This window comes from Ambystoma mexicanum, chromosome 8 (genome assembly GCF_040938575.1).
Source record: "Ambystoma mexicanum isolate Mex_15411 chromosome 8, UKY_AmexF1_1, whole genome shotgun sequence".
Lineage (NCBI taxonomy): Eukaryota > Metazoa > Chordata > Amphibia > Caudata > Ambystomatidae > Ambystoma > Ambystoma mexicanum.
In genome coordinates, this window is record NC_090929.1 from 1,255,178,932 (window position 1) to 1,255,198,090 (window position 19,159).

General features: G+C 44.9%; 1 protein-coding gene across 3 annotated transcripts in view; it reads left to right on the forward strand.

The window, feature by feature from the left end:
- IDE (insulin degrading enzyme) overlaps positions 1-19,159 on the forward strand; it is a 2,084,778-nt gene that overhangs the window by 1,394,935 nt on the left and 670,684 nt on the right. For all 3 annotated transcript variants that reach the window (XM_069611370.1, XM_069611369.1, XM_069611371.1), the window contains one exon: positions 11,885-11,976. In XM_069611370.1, the coding sequence (XP_069467471.1) occupies positions 11,885-11,976 (92 nt within the window). The remainder of the gene's footprint in view (positions 1-11,884; positions 11,977-19,159) is intronic.

Consider the following 19,159-nt stretch of genomic DNA (forward strand, 5'->3'; position numbering starts at 1 on the left):
GAGTCGGGAGCGCATGCTCCCAGGGCCGCACCCACTCGTGCATCTAAATTTAAAGGGAGGGCACCTTTTTTGGGGGGAAAAAGGTTCTGTTTCCTGTCCCTAGCGAGGGACGCCCACAAAGTATGGAGGAAAGGGGACTATGGACTATGGACTATGAGTACTTTAGTCACTACGGTGAGTAACTTATCATTTCCGCAGCAGCCGAGAAGTCACCCTCCCCTGACAAACACCACCACAGAGCACAATTGTGGAACCCAGGAACAGGGAGGAGGGTGGTAAATCCTGACGATAGCCAAAGACTGGGTGAGATACAAGTTAGACCAAGAAGGGGTGAGAAATCAGACCACTCGTGGAAGGGTGAGAACCGCCTGATCCCAGAAGCAGCCAGACGCAAGGTACCTCAAGACTGGGTAAAGGCCAAGAGAGCCCCCACCAGGCGGAAAGAGAAGGGACCCTAAGGCAGATGTCTTCAAACTGTGGGGCGCAGCCGCATCCCAGGGGAGGCGCGAGAGCCCAGCATGAAATGTTAAAATAAAATGGAGGAAATGGGGAGGGGCAGCTCACATGGTTGGACTGGACCATAAAACTGTCTCAGGCACCAATGAAAAAGCGGCCCTCATTTGCAATTGGATATTCATTCCTTTAGTTAGACTGTTTGAATAGTACCCAAGGGGGTGGTTTTTGCTCAAATGAAAGCAAATTGTGATATTTAAAGAATATTTATTCAGCAACTATGGTCAAAACTACTAACTCATCAAACTGGCCCCCATTGACCAGAAAAGTGGCCAGTGTTGACTGGCCTACGCTAGCATTTTTGGTATGAGCATTGCCCTTTTTCCCTATAGGCCAGTCCGAGTATGGCGGCTCATCCATAATGGTTGAGGGGGGTGTCCACCCAGTGGGCCCCTTACCCATTATGGAGGAGCCAGACCAGTGAAACACTGAGCACTCCCTCAGCTGCTTTTTCCAGCTGAGGGAGTGCTCCTGGGCTGGCTGAACTGTCAAAGGGAAACAGTGTTTCCCTTTGACAGTTCAGTTCCTCAGCCGCTTTTGCTCATTGAGCCATGCAAGGCTGGAGGAATTTTGCTTCGACAGCCTTGCATAGCTCATTGGAAATGCTGGCTGGGGCACTGCATGTCTGTATGTGCGAGGGGGAGCTCCTGTGCCTCCTCGCACATATGATCAGAGCAACCTGGAGCATTTCAGCACTCACGTGCAGGCCCCTGCAGTAGGTACGTTTATATTATTTTATTTTATATTCAAATATGAGTATGGATGGTGATGGGGGCTTGTATGAATGATAGCTGTGTGAATGTGTGTATTTGTTTTGGTCCGTTGAGCTGAATGGGGGGTAAAGGGAGGAAGGAGGGTTGTACAACAAAGGCAGTTTACAAATGCCTTTGTTGCACATTCCCCCTATCCACCTGCCAAAATCAGCTCTCCTTCTGAGGCGCTGCGAAGCCCAGGGGATGGGGATGGTATTTTATTTTTACTGGATACCTATCATAGATGTCCTGTCAAAAATGCCATGCTTTCCCCGTTGGCCAATTGCAAACTGTTTGACTTTTTACCCATTTTATTTTATTTATTTTAAGTATGCTCTAAAATGCAACATTTTAACCCATTTTAAAAAAATTAATTGGGGGGGAAAACCCCTTGAATTCCACTTGATTGGTTCGGGCTCCCTCACTGCGCTTGGTCACTATTACATTTTTGTGGAAATATTTAAGCCTTTCCACTTAAATAAATCACTAGCTCCCACTGGCCCTCGGACTGTGTTGGGAACGGGGTGGGGGAACCCATGGATTGTGGTGGGAGCAGGATGGGAGGGAGCAATGGGATAGTGGTGAGAGCAGTGTGGGGGGAGCCCAGGGTCTTTGATGGGGTGGCGAGGGCCCAGGGACTGGATAGGAGTGGGACGACGGAGCCCAGTACACAGTCTAAAATATAGTGTTTGAACACAATTGCATTACACCGGCATTGTACAATGACTTCCTGTTAACCTCAGTGAATGGAAGCCTTTTTACTGTGTCTATGCCTAACGTAAAAGTATGCTAACACTGAATTGCACACAAGTTTCAGCCTTCAAAGGTATATGTGATGTTATATGGTCGTTATTTCACTACTCTATGAAATTACAGGACATTTGGAGGGTTCCATGTGTTAATATCCCCGCAAAAATGTCACCCTACAAGAATGGCAACGTTTTTGTGCAGTGATATTAACATATGGATCCTGCGGGGGACACCCCTGCAACCCGTCACCCTTGCTACCCCCACTACCTTTTACCCCATAAATTATCCCCATAAATGTTGGCTATGCCATTTCCCAGCGACCATATATGTGGAGACATTATTTATGGGGATAATATTACCTGATACCATTTGGAGATGTCAGTCTCCGAATGGGTTGTAATTTCAACAGAGCACTTAAATGTAAATCCCAAATAACTAGTAAATACCTTTTTGATGGCTGAAAAATGTGTGCAAGTTAGAGTTTGCACATTTGTGCATTTAGCATAGACTTAGTAAAAAGACTTTCGTTCACTGAGATGAATACAAGTCTTTCTACTGTGTCTATGCTTAATATAAGACTGCATATTCTTACAAGAACCAATTCTGCCATTTTGAGGCGAAGTTATCACAGGTGGTGTGGCCTTACGTAGACAATCGTATGTCGTAATATTTGGGCAAAGCCCGTCACTTATGTTCTTACTGGGGCAAATACTGGCAATGTTGGGGCAAAGCTGTCATAAGTGTGTTCTAATAGTAACAATACCGCGATTCTTGTTTTCTTTCTATAGTATGTTACAAAACCTTCCAAGCAACAGCCGGGCAGCTATTGATTTTCTGCACACGTACTGTATGTTTTTTCCATGTGGAGTTAACCGTTTCTATTTGCCCATGTTCTATTGCACCGACAGTCCCTCTGATGGAAGACATTGACCCTTATCAATGACCAGTAATATATAAATACCAATTAAAGGCATATATGTTTAAATGAAATTTGGCGTTTACTAGATTCATTGCACTTAACTTTTTCCACTGTTTTGATTTGTGTAGTTAAAGCTGTCTGTCAAAAGATGAGGAATCTGTGGGTGAAAGGTATTCATCAGAAGAACAAATATCTTACCTTTGTTAATGTTCATTCTGATGGATAAGATGTCCCTTCTGGAGATTCCTCATCCTCCTCAGTCTTTGCCCTCATTCAAAATTACGTGAAAGCAAAGATGAAATAAAGGTTGTGTAATTACTGAACCATGGCGGTGGTTTTTTTGCGTTTTCTTTTGTCCGTGGTGCCCGTTTTTAAAAAAATCCATGAACTGGGAGTTCTGCTCGTCAGAATGGCATCGAGTTTGCTGTTTACACTCTTGATAGAATATATATATATTTCTGAGGCTTGTGGAATCTGCTTAGATCACATGCTGTGCATAGGCCGACATCTAGTGGAAGCTGCGGAGTATTACAGTTTGTTTTTCGAAGTCGAAAAATGGGCGTCGACACAGGGCGTGCCAGTAATACTATCCCTAGTGTGACGTCCCCTGTACCCATGATCCCTCACGCGTCTAGGATCCCCAGATTGTTTTTTTCCGCCATTCTGGTCGGAAGCACTTCATCGGAGTTCCCTGGCTTTGCCATAGTTTCACTCTAAACTAATTCTAATTTGCCCCGTTTGGCCAACCTTTCGTCGATCAACATCTCGACGCCGAACCGGGGAGGAGATCAACGTCGAATACCCGACGGATTGGGCCTTGAGGCTTCCGCCTCGGCTCGGGCCTGGGCCGCTGGCCTCGGCCCTACAAGTAGGGAGAGTGGGGGTGGTACACTTCCACACTCGACACCTTATTACCTACACACACTTGCCCGCTGCCCACAGGCGCGTATGGAGGGTACGCCCTTTCAGTTTTGCCCCAAGTGTAATAAGAAATACCCTTGGGTAGATAAGCACGCTACGTGCAACCTTTGCCTACCCAGAGACCACCCCGAGACGGGTTGCAGGGCCTGTAGCAGGTTTAAGGCAAAAACTCTTAAGGACCGCTCCACCAAGCGTTGGGCCCACCACGCCAAGCTAGCAGCTATGGAGGCGGAGGGTACCTTCAGCGACGGCAGCGACGCCGAACTTTCGGACGGCGAGGGCACCAAGGCGTCGAAGGACAGCCGAACGCACGTCCCCGGCCTCGGAAGGTCGTCCGTCCCGGCGACTATGGGGAAGTCCCCCGGCGACAAAAGCGTTACACATACACACGCTAAACACAAAAAATCCACCCGAGATTCGACGTCGTCGAAACCTCGGAAAGAGGCACAGAAGGAGCGGTCCGAAAGGACGTCCTCTGGGCGGTCCCGGTCGAGGTCGCCGCACGACGTCAGGCAAGCCTCCACACTTGCACAGAGTGCCTCGACCATTAATATCCCGGAAGATCAATCGTCCGAAGACGAACACGACTTCCACCCCCAGCCTGCACCCCAGGAAAAGGGTACATCACTTGGGAGTAAAGAGGGGCCAGTTTCGAAGGCTAGTTCGAAAGACAGGGATTCCACCTCCGATCCTCGACGCCAGGCGTCGAAAGATAAGGGAAAGGGGAAACACACTTCCACCCACGGGGAAGGGGGTAAACAGCAAAGGAAACAACCCTTGCAGTCCTCCACTACAAAAGAACTGACCAAGTCTTCTCAGGGCCAATCCATAGAAAGTCCCAGCAAGGTCACCCCAAGCTCAAAACTCTGGTCATGCGAGGACATTGACAGAGTAATGTCAAGGATGTCTTCCTTGGCGAATTTTTTCGAAAGACACCCTGAACAACTCCTAGCTTTAAACCCTCAGGAAGATTCTCCCTCAGGGTCTAGGGACCCTATCCCCTCAAATAAAAGACCCCGGGTCGAGACACCATTTAGGCCTTTAGACCCCATCGAGGTCCAACCCTATTCTTACCTCTTCCCTACAGACCAAGGAAACTCTTCCCTTATAGAAGGTCAGGAAATTGACACGCCAGAAGATCCTGCAGGATCAGATTATTACGGCGAAGACGAAGACGAGGATGAGCCAGAAAATAGCCCAGATATTTTCAGAATGGACCCACCAGTCGAAAGGGAAGCCCCAGTGTCTGACTCCCCAATAGATAATCAGCCCCTCCTGAATGAACTGCTCTTTCGGGCAGCTAACCACTTCCACATAGACACACAAGGTGTCCAGGAAGAAAGGGACTTTGCGGAAGAACTAATAGGGGAAAGGAAGCCAGTAGCCCAGACCATTCCCATCCTAAAATCTGTTCAACGCAGAATAGCACCATCCCTTGTCAACCCAAACCTGACAAGACCTGTAAATCCGAGAGTGGAGAAGCTGTTTAAAGCAGCCCAGTCGGACCCCCTATATATTAGAGGTCAACTTAAGCCAGACTCTCTAGTAGTAACCAACACCCGCAAAAGAGCTGGTACACCATTATCTTCCTCTGAGGCTCCCCCCGACAAAGAAAGTAAAAAACTTTATGGTTTTGGCAGGAAAGTAGCTTCCACGGCAGCCTACCAAGCCAGAATCGCGAATTCCACCACACTGTTGGCTAGCTACAACTGTCACCAGTGGGAAGAAGTGGCAGCACTAATAGACTCTGCTCCCGAACCCCTTAAAAGCCAGCTAGCTCGCATTTGTGCGGAAGGAAGGAACGTGTCAGGCTGCACTGTAAAAGCAACTCTGGACGCCGCTGACAATGCGGGTAGACTTATAGCAGAGGGGACTGTCATCAAAAGGCATGCTTGGTTGAGGCAGTCGGGATTCAAAGCAGAAACACAAGCTGCGCTCTTAGACAAACCAGTGGAAAGTGATCTCCTGTTTGGGAAGGCAGTCGAGGACGCTCTAAAAAACGCTAAGGAAGAATTCGACACCCTCAAATCCCTTGGCCAGTTAACTACCAAACCACCTAACCAAAGAGGGAATGGCAATTTTCGTCGCCCCCGCGGCCAAAATTCCAATAGAGGAAATAGCTACTCCCACACCCAGGGTACACAGTGGAACACCAGCTCACAACAGTCTACCCAGGCGTATGGTAGGGGTAGTAAAAGAGGACGGGGTAGAGGCAGAGGCAGCCCCAGTAAAGGAGGAGGCACGCCTCCACCAAAGCAGTGACGCTCAGTTCAGGGTCCCTTCCCATGCAACCCCAGTAGGGGGACGAATATCAAGTTTCACCCAGGCATGGGAAGGGATAACATCCGACAGATGGGTGCTGTCAACAGTATCCAATGGGTACTGCATAGAACTACTGCAACGTCCCCTAAACCATCCTCCAAGACAAAAAGTCCACTCTTTACAACATCAGAAGATCCTCCTCGAGGAGATCGCCATTCTGCTAGAAAAGGACGCGATAGAACTCGTCCCGGGACACCAGGTAAACAAGGGTATCTATTCAACTTACTTCCTTGTGCCAAAGAAAGTTTTAACAATGCGCCCAGTTTTAGACTTACGGCCTGCCAACAAGTATGTCAAGCCCCAAAAATTCCGTATGACCACACTACAAGAGGTAATCCCACTCCTAAAAAAGGGGGATTACATGGCAACCTTGGATATGAAAGATGCCTATTTTCATATTTCCATGCTCCCGGCGCACAGAAAATACTTGCGCTTCAAGGTGGACAGTCGCCACTACCAATTCAAGGTACTGCCCTTCGGGATAGCTTCTGCACCAAGGGTATTCACCAAGGTACTGGCGGTGGCAGCTGCACACCTACGCAGGGAGGCAATCCCAGTGTACCCTTATCTGGACGACTGGCTCATAACGGGGGAAACCCCAGGAATCTGCAGGTCAAACATTCAGAGGACCATCGACCTCCTCCACGAATTAGGCTTCTCCATCAACGAGAAAAAGTCAAGTCTGGTGCCAAGCACCTCAAAACAGTTTCTAGGAGCTATCCTAGATACTCAGAAAGGATTGACCTTCCCTTCGGAAGAAAGAATTCGGAACATACTTCTGCAAATTCCGCATTATCAGTCAGGTCAACAGATAACAGTACGCAAAGCTATGCGGTTACTCGGCATGATGGCGTCATGCATTTACCTGGTCCCCCACGCGCGTCTGCGCATGCGTCCCATGCAAGAATGGTTGGCGAAACAGTGGTCTCAGGCAAGTGGTCAGTGGGACGATCTAGTGGTCGTTTCGCCAACACTCGTACAGAACCTACACTGGTGGACAAGAGAGAATCTCGCAAAGGGGAAACCCTTTTACGATCCCGAAGTACAGGCAGTGGTGACTACAGATGCATGCCTGACGGGGTGGGGAGCTCACCATCTCCACCACACAGCTCAGGGTCTCTGGTCTCACTCAGTAGCCAAGAACCACATCAATCTGCTAGAGCTTCTGGCAGTATTCCGAGCGCTGCAGGCGTTCGAGCCCCATCTACTAAACTTGTCGGTGCAGATCAGGACGGACAGCACGACAGCCATGTTCTATCTGAACAAGCAAGGAGGGACTCGTTCGCCAAATCTGTCCAAGCTTGCCCAGAAAATATGGATATGGGCACTCAGACGGAACATCTTCCTGTCATCGCAACATGTTCCAGGGGAGCTCAATTCCCTAGCGGATGCTCTAAGCAGAGACTCCCTCCCAGAAGAACACGAGTGGGTCCTTCACAAAGACGTAGTAGAAGATCTCTTCTCTCAGTGGGGTTTCCCCACTATAGACCTATTCGCCACAAGCGAAAACAAACAATGCCCAGGATTTGCATCCAGGTTCCCACAACCGGACTCCCAGGGGAATGCCCTGTGGATAAACTGGTCAGGGATGTTTGCGTACGCTTTCCCACCAACTCCCCTCATCAGGAAGGTGGTGTACAAGATGAACAAGGAATCGATGACGCTCATCCTAGTTGCTCCCATGTGGGCGAGACAACCATGGTTTCCACACCTACGCAGGATGGCGGTATGCGAGCCCATCAGACTCCCAGCCTGGTACAATCTTCTGTCCCAGCAACAAGGTCAAACAGTGCATCAGGAACCCAACTCTATGAACCTAGCAGCATGGCTCCTGAAGTCATAGAGTTTGGACATCTCAAATTACCACAGAGGTGTATGGACATTCTAAAAGAGTCTAGGAAACCAAATACAAGGCACTGTTACTTTGACAAGTGGAAAAGATTCGTTATCTGGTGCCAGAGTAAACAAATCAACCCGGTTGATTGCACTCCTTCCAACGTTGTAACATACATGCTCCACCTGCTGGATGCAGGGTTGGTTTTTAACTCTCTGAAAGTACACCTGGCAGCCCTCTCAGCCTACACCACATCCCATAACAAGGTTTCGTGGTGGAAAGTACCAGTGGTTAAAGCCTTCATGGAAGGAGTAAAGAGACTTCACCCTCCTATCTCGAACCCACCGCCAGGATGGGATCTCAATGTGGTGCTATCTAAGCTCATGGGGCCCCCCCTTCGAACCCATGCATAAAAGTAGTCTCAAACACCTGACTTATAAGACGGCCTTCTTAGTAGCCATTACCTCCATAAGAAGGGTCAGTGAAATTCAGGCTCTGTCAGTGCAAGATCCTTTCTTTACTATCCACAAGGACAAACTGGTTTTACGCACACACCCTAGATTCTCACCAAAATTCATATCCAAGTTCCATGTAAAGCAGTCCATCGAGCTTCCGGCTTTCTTCCAAAACCCACAGAGCTCAGCTGAGGTGAAACTACACACCCTAGATGTGCGTAGGGCGGTCTTATACTATGTAAATAAAACCAGACCGCTAAGGAAAACAGATCAACTGTTTGTCTCCGTAGCTACAGGCAGAGAGGGGGATCGCGTCTCTAAGGGCGCTATCTCAAAGTGGATTATCAACTGTATACAACTGTGTTACTCTCTTTCTGAAAAAACTCTGCCTTTTACGCCAAGGGCCCACTCTACCAGAGGCATTGGGGCCACTCTGGCTTTCATTGCAAATGTTCCCCTTGACACCATTTGCAAAGCAGCTACTTGGAGCTCTATTCACACTTTTACTCAGCATTACTGCATTGACACTCATTCCAAGGCAGATACACAAGTGGGACAAGCGGTTCTAAGACACCTGTTTGCTCATGACCCTTCTCACATCCCACCTCCTTCTTCTGGTACTGCTCGCTAATCTATGCACAGCATGTGATCTAAGCAGATTCCACAAGCCTCAGAAGGGATACATTACTCACCGTAATCGTATTTCTGATGCTTGTATCTGCTTAGATTCACATGCGACCCACCCTTCCTCCCCTCCGAGAGAAGGCGCATGGTTGCTTGTAGTCTCTTACTTTTCTGTCTATCTGCTTGGACTATCTGTACTCACGCTACTCCTCATGCTACCTCATGTCAGGAAAAACACAATCTGGGGATCCTAGACGCGTGAGGGATCATGGGTACAGGGGACGTCACACTAGGGATAGTATTACTGGCACGCCCTGTGTCGACGCCCATTTTTCGACTTCGAAAAACAAACTGTAATACTCCGCAGCTTCCACTAGATGTCGGCCTATGCACAGCATGTGAATCTAAGCAGATACAAGCATCAGAAATACGATTACGGTGAGTAATGTATCCTATATATATATATATATATATATATATATATATATATATATATATATATATATATATATATATATATATATATATATATACACACACACACACAAAGCACCAATTCCTACACTGGGGCACCACTGATGCTGCAACAGTCAGTGTGGAGCTGCCTGATGCTGAACAGCTGTGAGGATTTCTAAACCAGTCTGCACTTGAAGGATTTTTCAAAAGTGAGCAATCTGTGATTGGAATACAGTAACGGTCATAATATTGCTGAACGTTAGTAGCCTGTTGTAAACCACAATTCCCCACTATCTATTTTACAGGTCTAGCGTGACAAGGTTATGCTGTGCTAGTATGTAAATAATCATTTGAATTCTGCCTTTAATTCCTGTTGCATTGTCTCTATGAAAGTTGGGATGAGAATGCTGCAAGAGAATCGCAAAAGATAATTTATAGTTTTTCCAACATAAATGTTACCTGATGCTGGCCATTGCTGAATACTAAGCCCACAATTATGTTTCTGTTCTTTCAGGTTTTCTCACCTTGTCCTCCACACTTAACTCCAAAACACACACATTTTCTCACATAGAATGACAACAATTAACAAATATGAAAATGAACCAAAAAAAAAAATCTTAATCATTGCCAAGAATACACAAAGAGCACTTAATGCGACAAATCATTATCAAATTGTTACATTGAACCATTAAAAAGTGTTCTTAAATAGTCTTTAGAAGCACACTATTTTAATGTAGAATAAGGCAATTGATACGACTTATTTTTTTGTTTCCGTCACTTGGTTTTTATTTTTCGTCTCTTTGCTGGTAGGGTTTCAAGGCATGCCAACTTTTCTGTTTTTTAGAAGAAAATAAATATATTGTTGGGATGCATGTCCATCTCCCACCCCCCACCCCCCCAAGCGATTTAGGATATGGAAAATGTATGAAGCGCATGCAGAAGTAGACACATACAACTGCAGGAGGTTGAAACATGCTAAGTGGTGGTAACGGGTGGGGTATTGGTGCAGTGAGTTGTAGAATCTTCAGTAGGCCCAAGTATAGGGTGTGTGTGTGAGTAGAGTAGAGTTACGAGGAGGTAATGAAGAACAACATAACAGCCAGCCCTATTCCCCGCTTTGGGAAAAACTGAAGCACCGCCATTTTAGATTGAGGCCTAGCCTGCCATAGTGGAAGCGGCTGCGCACTGTGGTAATGAGTCCCGAATCAATTTCCCATCCCCATCCCCATCAAGAGAACTGAGCAAGGCGGCCTTCAGGCCTGATAGCTAAAACATACTGTATCGTGTTGCAGGCCTGCAAGACCAGAAAGGAATGTGAATGGCTGAGCATGGGTAGGACTGCATCCACCCGAAGGGAAATCCCATGAGAGCTGGGGCTGTGGTCCTGAGCTGACTAACAACCCAAACCAGATTTAGGGCATTAGTGCCACCCACCCAGAATAATGGTTGTCCAATTTGAACTGCCAGATGCCCACAACCGAACACCTAACTCCTTCACAATTTGACAGAATAGTTGTCCTGTTGCGGCCAAAGGGAGGAGCCCAGAGCACTATGTCCTGTGATTTGTACTACGGGGTTCAAGGTGTGATGCCAACAAATCCAATTCCGCGTCAGGGAGGCATGGCGGGGGCGCCTACGGGACTGGGATCGCGAGAAGCACTTTATTCCAGAGGGCCAATTTGATCTTGAAAGTATCCACTGAGCTCATGTCAACAACCAGGTGCACACCATGTGATTCAGCCCATGGGGGCATTCTCAGATGCCCGCCAACCAGGCCAACAGAACCCAAGGTGGCGAGGCAGAAGACTGCGTGCTGGAACAAATTAGATGCGTCCAATTAGCCGATTTATTATAGGGGACTGTTAGTATGCACATAGGAGATAGCCAATGAAGGTGGGGAATGAAGACTGTATACTGTTTGTGTCACGAGGGACGACTTTGTGATTTTAAATGTCTTTCAACTAATCCAGAGATCTCTGTGGAAGTTGGGTTCTGCGGCACCCGCTGGCACCTTTTTCCTTTTTGTATGCAAAATAAAGCTGGTTATCCTTGCAAGAGGTGCACCAAGCTTTTTTCCTCAGAGTATTGTTGTTATTGTGTTTGTTTGTCTACCCTACAGTATTTAAATAGGGAGGGATTTGATTTAAGATTGAATATTTGAATGAACTAGTGTAATCCTACTACAATAATTTTAGTTTTATGATTTGATGTGCAATGTTTACAAACAATTGCTTCCTTAACTGACAAATGGTAATTCCTTTATCTATGAAGCTGTCAGTTATCTTGCATAATTTTGTCATTGATTATTCTTGTGATTAACTTCTAATATTATTTTTAGATGTGACACTCCCCCGCCTCAAGGCCTTTATACCTCAACTCTTGTCACGGTTACACATTGAAGCGCTTCTCCATGGAAATATTACAAAGCAGGTTGGTCCCTAAATTGATTTTAAAAAAATCCTATACTAAACAGCACATTTTTGTGACATGCATTAAGTATAACCTACTTTCATTTTTGTCTTTAAATGATTGTTTGGTTTTATGAGTCATATATGTTATGCAAACAAGATTTACAAGCTCATGCAGTAGTTGCCGTCCGCATTTGTGTGGGTCCTGGTTTTTACTTTCAGCATGAATTATATTTCAAAATGCCTGCAGAGTCATTTCAAAAGCTTTAAACATCACAGAGAGATTTCAATATGATATTCTTTCTTTAGTGACTTGCTCAGAAACGTTTCAAAGAGCTAGATGGATATATAGATGTTACCTGACTGTTTTTACATTAACCAGAGTTGTGCTTGATGCTGTAGGATTTGCAGATGAGTTGGTTGACAACTCCTGTATGCCTTTTTGTGATCATTGCTTTCAGCAGACCAGCTCACTGGGATTCAACTCTGTAGCCAGCCATGAAGGGGCCTTCTGCTTATGAGCAAGATCTTCCTTACTTTAAATATTTCACTGTACATTGCCTTTTGCGTGCCCACCCTGGTATCGACCGCATGTCCCTAACTAATGCTTTCAAAGGATTCTTTCCACCTTATACTACACACATTGACTAAGCCACTCAAAAATGGCTATTGAGTTTCCCCTTCCAACATGCACTAAAACCATCAGAACATCTCTAACAAAACGCCCTCGCACTACGGGCATACAATTGTCTGTTTTGCATTCAGATTCCTCATGTGCTCTTGACACAAATGATCTAATAAACATACCCACATGCGAAAACCAAATTCCCTCGACCTCCGTGAACCAACACAGCAGCAAAGCTTTGCTGGCTGGTGATTTCTCTTTTTTGAATTTTTTTTTTTTATCAGGGAATAAATATTTCTTAGTAATGATTGTGACTGACTGGGCATAGCCAGCAAACCCAAACTCTAAACAAGGAGTGTTTGTGTGGGAGTCTCTCCCCTCGATGTTAAAATGTTTGAAGTCATGGGCTAAAATTGAGGATTTTACAGCACACCTTATGTTAAAAATAGGGAGCAGGGCCTATTCAATGTGCATTCTGTTCTGTATGCAACACAAGAATAAAATACAGGGTTGGTATTTTTACACAAAGCTTTTATTCAAATAATAAGAAAAATACCTACCTTTGCTTATACTGAAAGTGTTTGCCCTAGCTAACAGAACAAAAATAAGGTGCTCGTCCTCCGGGTGGTTTGTCTAAAGCAAAAACTCTGTCTGCTGCCCTAAAACAAACCTCCTCCTTACCCTACCACTAATCCAAAAGGATTCAGAATAAAAACAGGGGTTCAGGAGGATGACTCCCTTCTCCTGTCCTGGCTGACTCAACTTTAGTGACTGATCATTTTATATTCTCTTGAAATAGTTTTGAGGGCTTCTTTGGTCTTTCTCAAGTTTCCAATGACTATTGGCTCTTAATGTCCAGTATGGTTCTTTCATTAACTGTTCATATATTCTCGCTTCTAGTTTCCTGGTTCTGGTTCAATAAACTGTTCTTCCCACTATCATGACATGGGTGGTTACTCCCGTAGTACTGGCTTTTCTGAGTGTTTCACAGCTCACTTTGAGGAGGGAGACCACTGCTGTAGTTCCCAACTTTTCTTATGGTTTTCACAGTTACTGTGACAAGGGAGATTACTACTGTAGCACTCATGGTTTTTCCCAAGGCTTTCACAGTTCCCCAGACCCCTCCTGGGTCTCAGCTGCTCCAGTAAGCTCTTGCTCATTGGGTGCGTGTCACAGTTTCTTCCTGGAGTTGCGGGCTGACTTCTTTCCTGTAGGCGCTCTTAGCGTTTCTCTTCCCAGCTTCTCATCTCGTTATGCGACTCCACAGAGCCATTGGTTTGCCGGTTCCGGCGCTGGTGACGGACCGCATGATCCACCTCCCAGAGGTCACACCACTGTCCGAATTATCCCAAGCTTCAAGTGAGTCTGCGCTTTGCCGGCTCCCATAATTGCTTCTCGATCAGTTTATTTCCTGTGGACTTTTCTTCCCCAAGTTTGAGTTTCCAGGGCTGTGCTGGCTTGACACTGGCTTCCCTCTCTATCAACTAGTCCTTTCTCAGTTTCTATTCTATGTAGCTTGGTCCTCTGAGCGGGGGAGAAGTGTTCTTCATGCCTCCTTGGGGCCAACTCTTCCCAGTACTGTCTTCCTTTAATGAAGGAGTGGTTTTCATAACTCCTTCACACTTCTCAGTACTTTTGGGTTCCAACCGGTTATATTTCTGTATGTTCCATTTACTCGTCCTCTTTGGTGGAAAGTCTTGGTTGAGTAAAAGAGGAGATATTGCAATAACAAACAGGGTTTTCAGGTTGGTTTTCTTGGGACATTGAGGGTCTCAAAGGAAAAGAGGATTAGGAAGTTCCTTCGTGGAACGGGAGACCTTATCCCAAAGGGTCGAGTCTCCCCCTTTGAGGTCCCGCTTACTGCTACTACTAGGGGGATCGTTGCATAGCAGACTCACCTGCCCAGCCTCACGGGGAATGGCTCCCCTCTCGGGAAAAGTGACGGGATCCCGTGAATCGTCACATTGGTAACCTATCTTCCAGTTGAGGACAGGTTACCAACTGTGCACATCCAGTTGATGACAAGTTACCAACTGTGCAGAGAAATATTTTTTCTTGCATGATGCCTTTGCATACAATGTAGGTTGCATTTTTGTTTTATTTTTTTATGGTTTTAAAAAAACCTTTACAAAACATTTTACAATACAATATATACATAGTGAAATCATCTTAAGTTAACATTACAAAAAAAGCAGCATAAAACTTATCATACAAATGAATTCCTAGTACCTCAATTTGAGACAGCTAACACATTAAAAATATCATATTGTAAGCATAATGCCACATTGTAATCCAAACTAATAAAACTTCTTCAGTGCACTATTGTAAACTCGGTTAACAACTGTAAGTACAAAAATGCAAATGTACTACATGTTTCAAGCTCTAACAATTTTACACATAATATATATGTAAAGAAATAGTTAAAACATCAATTTATCCTACCACTTTAAAAACTCTCTAAAAGAAGTTTTATATAGATCAAATATAAAATATAACAAACCCATTCAAAAGGCGGAGCAAGTTGCCAAGAATCAGTTACATTATCGCAACTTGGTGATTGTTACACTAATACCATCTTTTGTGCAAAATACGCAATGTGCAAAATATTATGAGAATTCTTGTGCAAATCTTACAGGTTAAATCGTTACAATACAGTATTTCATTGCAGTTCTATCAATCGGGACCAATAAATGCCACCTACACAGTACTGCCACTGGCCCTTTATCGCTAAAGGCTAGCAAGATGGTTCTTTATCAAGTCTTCATTATGATATTCCATTGCTTTTGCTTCAATCAGTACTATTTATTACCTCATACATGGTATTGCCAGTGGCCCATTGCTTTACTATTGGTCAACGGTCAGTTACATTATCATGATTTGGTTCTTCTTTCACCAATAACATCTTATGTGCAAAATACACAATGTGCAAAATATTATAAGATAATTCTTGTGCCTATCTTTCAAGTAAGTCATTACAATGCAATATTTCATTGCAGTTATGTCAAGTAAGACCAATAGTTGCCACATACACAATACTGCAACAGGCCCATTGCATCAATACTGACTAACTGGATGGTTCATTCATTTTCAACCCTTGCAGGTAAATCATTACAATATTGTGTTACAGTTCTATCAGTAGACCAGTGAGAACTATATACAAAGAGTTGCAACAGGACCTTTGCATCGATAGTGACCAACCGTCCGTAACATTGATCAGGGTTGGTTATTAGTTCACCCGGAACATCCTTTGTGCAAAATATGCAATGTGCAAATCATCATAGAATAGATCTTGTGCAAATTTTGCAAATAAAACCTTTGCTATGTTTCATAGAGCTAATATCAATCTGGCCCAGTACTTTCCACATATACAGTCCTTCAAAAGGCACTATATCTCCTATTATAGCAATGATTGAGTTAGTTCAGGTTCTATAATTCTAAGCAGTCGAACCAACGCAAAAATAAGTAGTTTATGCTCGCCCATCATTCTGGCCCATAGCAAATCGGATGCATCCACAAATTCAGGATAAAAAAATCTAATTAGCAAATTGGTTCTTTGCAATTTAAAATGCGGGCATTCAAGTAATGGGTGTTTCAATGACTCCCTTGGCTCCTCACAGGATGGAAATCTGCATTTCATAATGGGGACCTGTCCCTTTCCGACCGGCCAATTAGAAACCCTCTCTCGAGTGTGGATCTGGTTTAATTTAAAGAATATATATAGTGCACAAGAAACAGGACAAGGAAAAGAAATGATCTATGAACAATACAGGACCCTCTTCCTACAACATTTAGCATATTCCTTGTAGGTATTGTACTTATTCAAGTCTTCTATCGTCAGAATCCAATCCTTCTCATATAATTTTTTATTAACATATGCCGGACGAATACAAAAAAGGTAGCAGACGCCCCTCTCTCGAAAGAACAAGGCATGATAACCTGTTCAGTGGTTATTAACCACATTGAGAGTTTGCAGCCATTGCTTTTTGCTCACTGTACCTTCACAGATGGGAAATATCCATTTGCATATCAGTCTTTGTCCCACCCACAAGGGCAGTCCAGCACCGAAATGCTATGGCGATTCCTCTCTGCCGGACGAATACATAGGTCGTGTTGCGAGACACAAAGATCGGTTAATAAATTAATTTAATTAACATAATGAATAAAAGATCTAGGACCGTGGCCCATTATCATTACCTGAAAGTCCAAATATATTGAGGTTTTGGGAGGCTCAAGGTTTTTTGCATAATGAAGATTGCCAAAGCGCATAGCGCAGGAAGTCTTGATTCTATTAAAGACACGGAGGCGAGCATTATGCTTTAACTTCTTTTAATACCGCCAATCACAGCATTTAAAAACGTATAATATCAACCTTTTTTTCATAACTTTTTGATAAAAATATGAAAATTTAACTCGAGTAGTACTAAACACTCGCTCTGTAACTTTCCTACAACTCCCAAGAGGCTCTAGGTGTTTAGCAGTCCTAGCCTCACTCTCATCCTCCAATAGGAGAGTCCCTGCAGGTATAATACAGTCCCAGCTCTGGGTCCCTTCCTCTTCTTTTTCTGTGAAACTGTTAATATCTTTGCCTTAGAGTCACTGTCGAACTGTTTGAAACTTCGCTGATGACTTTGACTGACTTTCACTCAATCCCTGGAGTTCTTCTGCTCTTCCCCTTAATCAAAGAGAACAAGATCATTAGGGTGGGAATTCGCCAAACTGTACAATAATAAAGTACAATATACATATACATACATGCACGAAATCCGTAACATTTTCTGTTTTCGCCATTCTTTATTTTACAGCGAAATTCCTCTTTGGGTGGGATAATGCTCACCTCCGTGTCTTTAATAGAATCAAGACTTCCTGCGCTATGCGCTTTGGCAATCTTCATTCTATGACAAGACCGGAGGCGAGCATTATGCTTGTTCAAAGCTTTGTACAATTGTTCTTGCCATGTTCGATACCGGCTCAAAATAGAAGGTTCTGAAAACTGAGTCGCTGGACCATTCTGCAGCCTTCAGGATCTCCTGCAGCGGAAACCTGTTGCAAAAGCTCCGGAAGCCATTGATCTTCTGGTTGAATGCGCTCCGAAGACAGAAATATCTATGCCTGCTAGCTCCATGATCTCTTTCACCCAACTCGCTATGGTAGCTGAAGAAACTGCCTTAAAGGGTCTCCTGCGTGCAATCAGCAATTGAGTTACACTATGAGGTCTGACAGCTGCTGTCGCTGCTTCGTAACATTTAATACATTTCGCTACACATAAGTTATCGTTATCCTGGAAGTAGGGGTAAGAAATCACTTTGGAATTTGTTTTAGTACGCTGCGCAATGTTGAAAGCTACGCCTTCTGGATAGAAAATCTTCCTGTCGATCTCTAGCGCTTTCACATCTGATACTCTTCGACATGAGACTCAGAGTAAGGTCGCCAGTTTGCCTGAAAGTTGTCTGTTTGATAATAACTCGTTCCTAGGCCATTGATCAAGGAGTCGTAATATCTTGTTTACGTCCCATAGCACTGAATATCTTGGCAGAGGGGGTTTTGTGACCTTGATCCCTTTCAGCAGCCGGGAAACTGCTGGGTGCTCTCCAACCGGAACTCCTTCCACCAGCTCGTGTCCGGCTGAAATAGCAGACCTATATACTCCCACTGTTCTAAACGCCTTGCCGTTTGTGGTCAGGAATGCTAAAAAATGTAATACATATTCTATAGGGGCTGAAACGGAAGAAACACTCCCTCTCTGCACCACAACTCCCACGCTTGCCAAGCGGAATTATAGCTCCTGACTGTAGATGGAGCCCATGATACTTTAATAAGCTCTGTAGCTTCTTCTGAAAGGCCCGCCAAACACCATCTGCGCCTGAAATTCTGCAAGCTATCAGAGTCAGTCTCATTCTGAATCAACGGGTGAGGGTTGCCTTTGGGATACACAAGCAAGTCTGGTCTGCTCGCAATCCTCTGAGGAAAATCCATAGATAGTTCCATCAGCACTGGAAACCAGGCTTGCGATCTCCACTCTGGTTTCACTAGGACTAGTTCTGCTTTCTCTCTGCGTACTTTTGCTAGAACTCTCGCCAGCATCGCAAAGGGGGGAAAAGCGTAGTGAATGTGGTCTCTCCAACTGTGGAGGAATGCGTCTGTGCCTGCTGGGTCTAGTCTCCAACTGAAGTACTTTGTCAGTTGGGTGTTTAATCTTGAAGCGAAAAGATCTGTGTCGAACGGACCCCACTTCTGTTGTAACTTCTCGAATACGAATGTGTGTAGCATCCAATCGCTTGAGTCTGTCAGATACCTGGAGTTCCAATCCGCAACTGAATTGGTCACTCCCGGAAGATATTCTGCCCTTACTGCTATCTCCCTTGACAAACAATCGTGCCAGAAATCTTTGGCTAGCTCCGCTAACATTTTTGATCGGGTGCCTCCCAATTAGTTGATGTACTTCACTGCCGAAATGTTGTCCATTCTCAAAAGAATGCAACATCTCGCTCGTTCCTTGGTGAAGGCCTGAACTGCGATGGATCCTGCTAAGAGCTCTAGACAGTTTATGTGCAGCTCTAGCTCCTCCTGAGACCATTTTCCC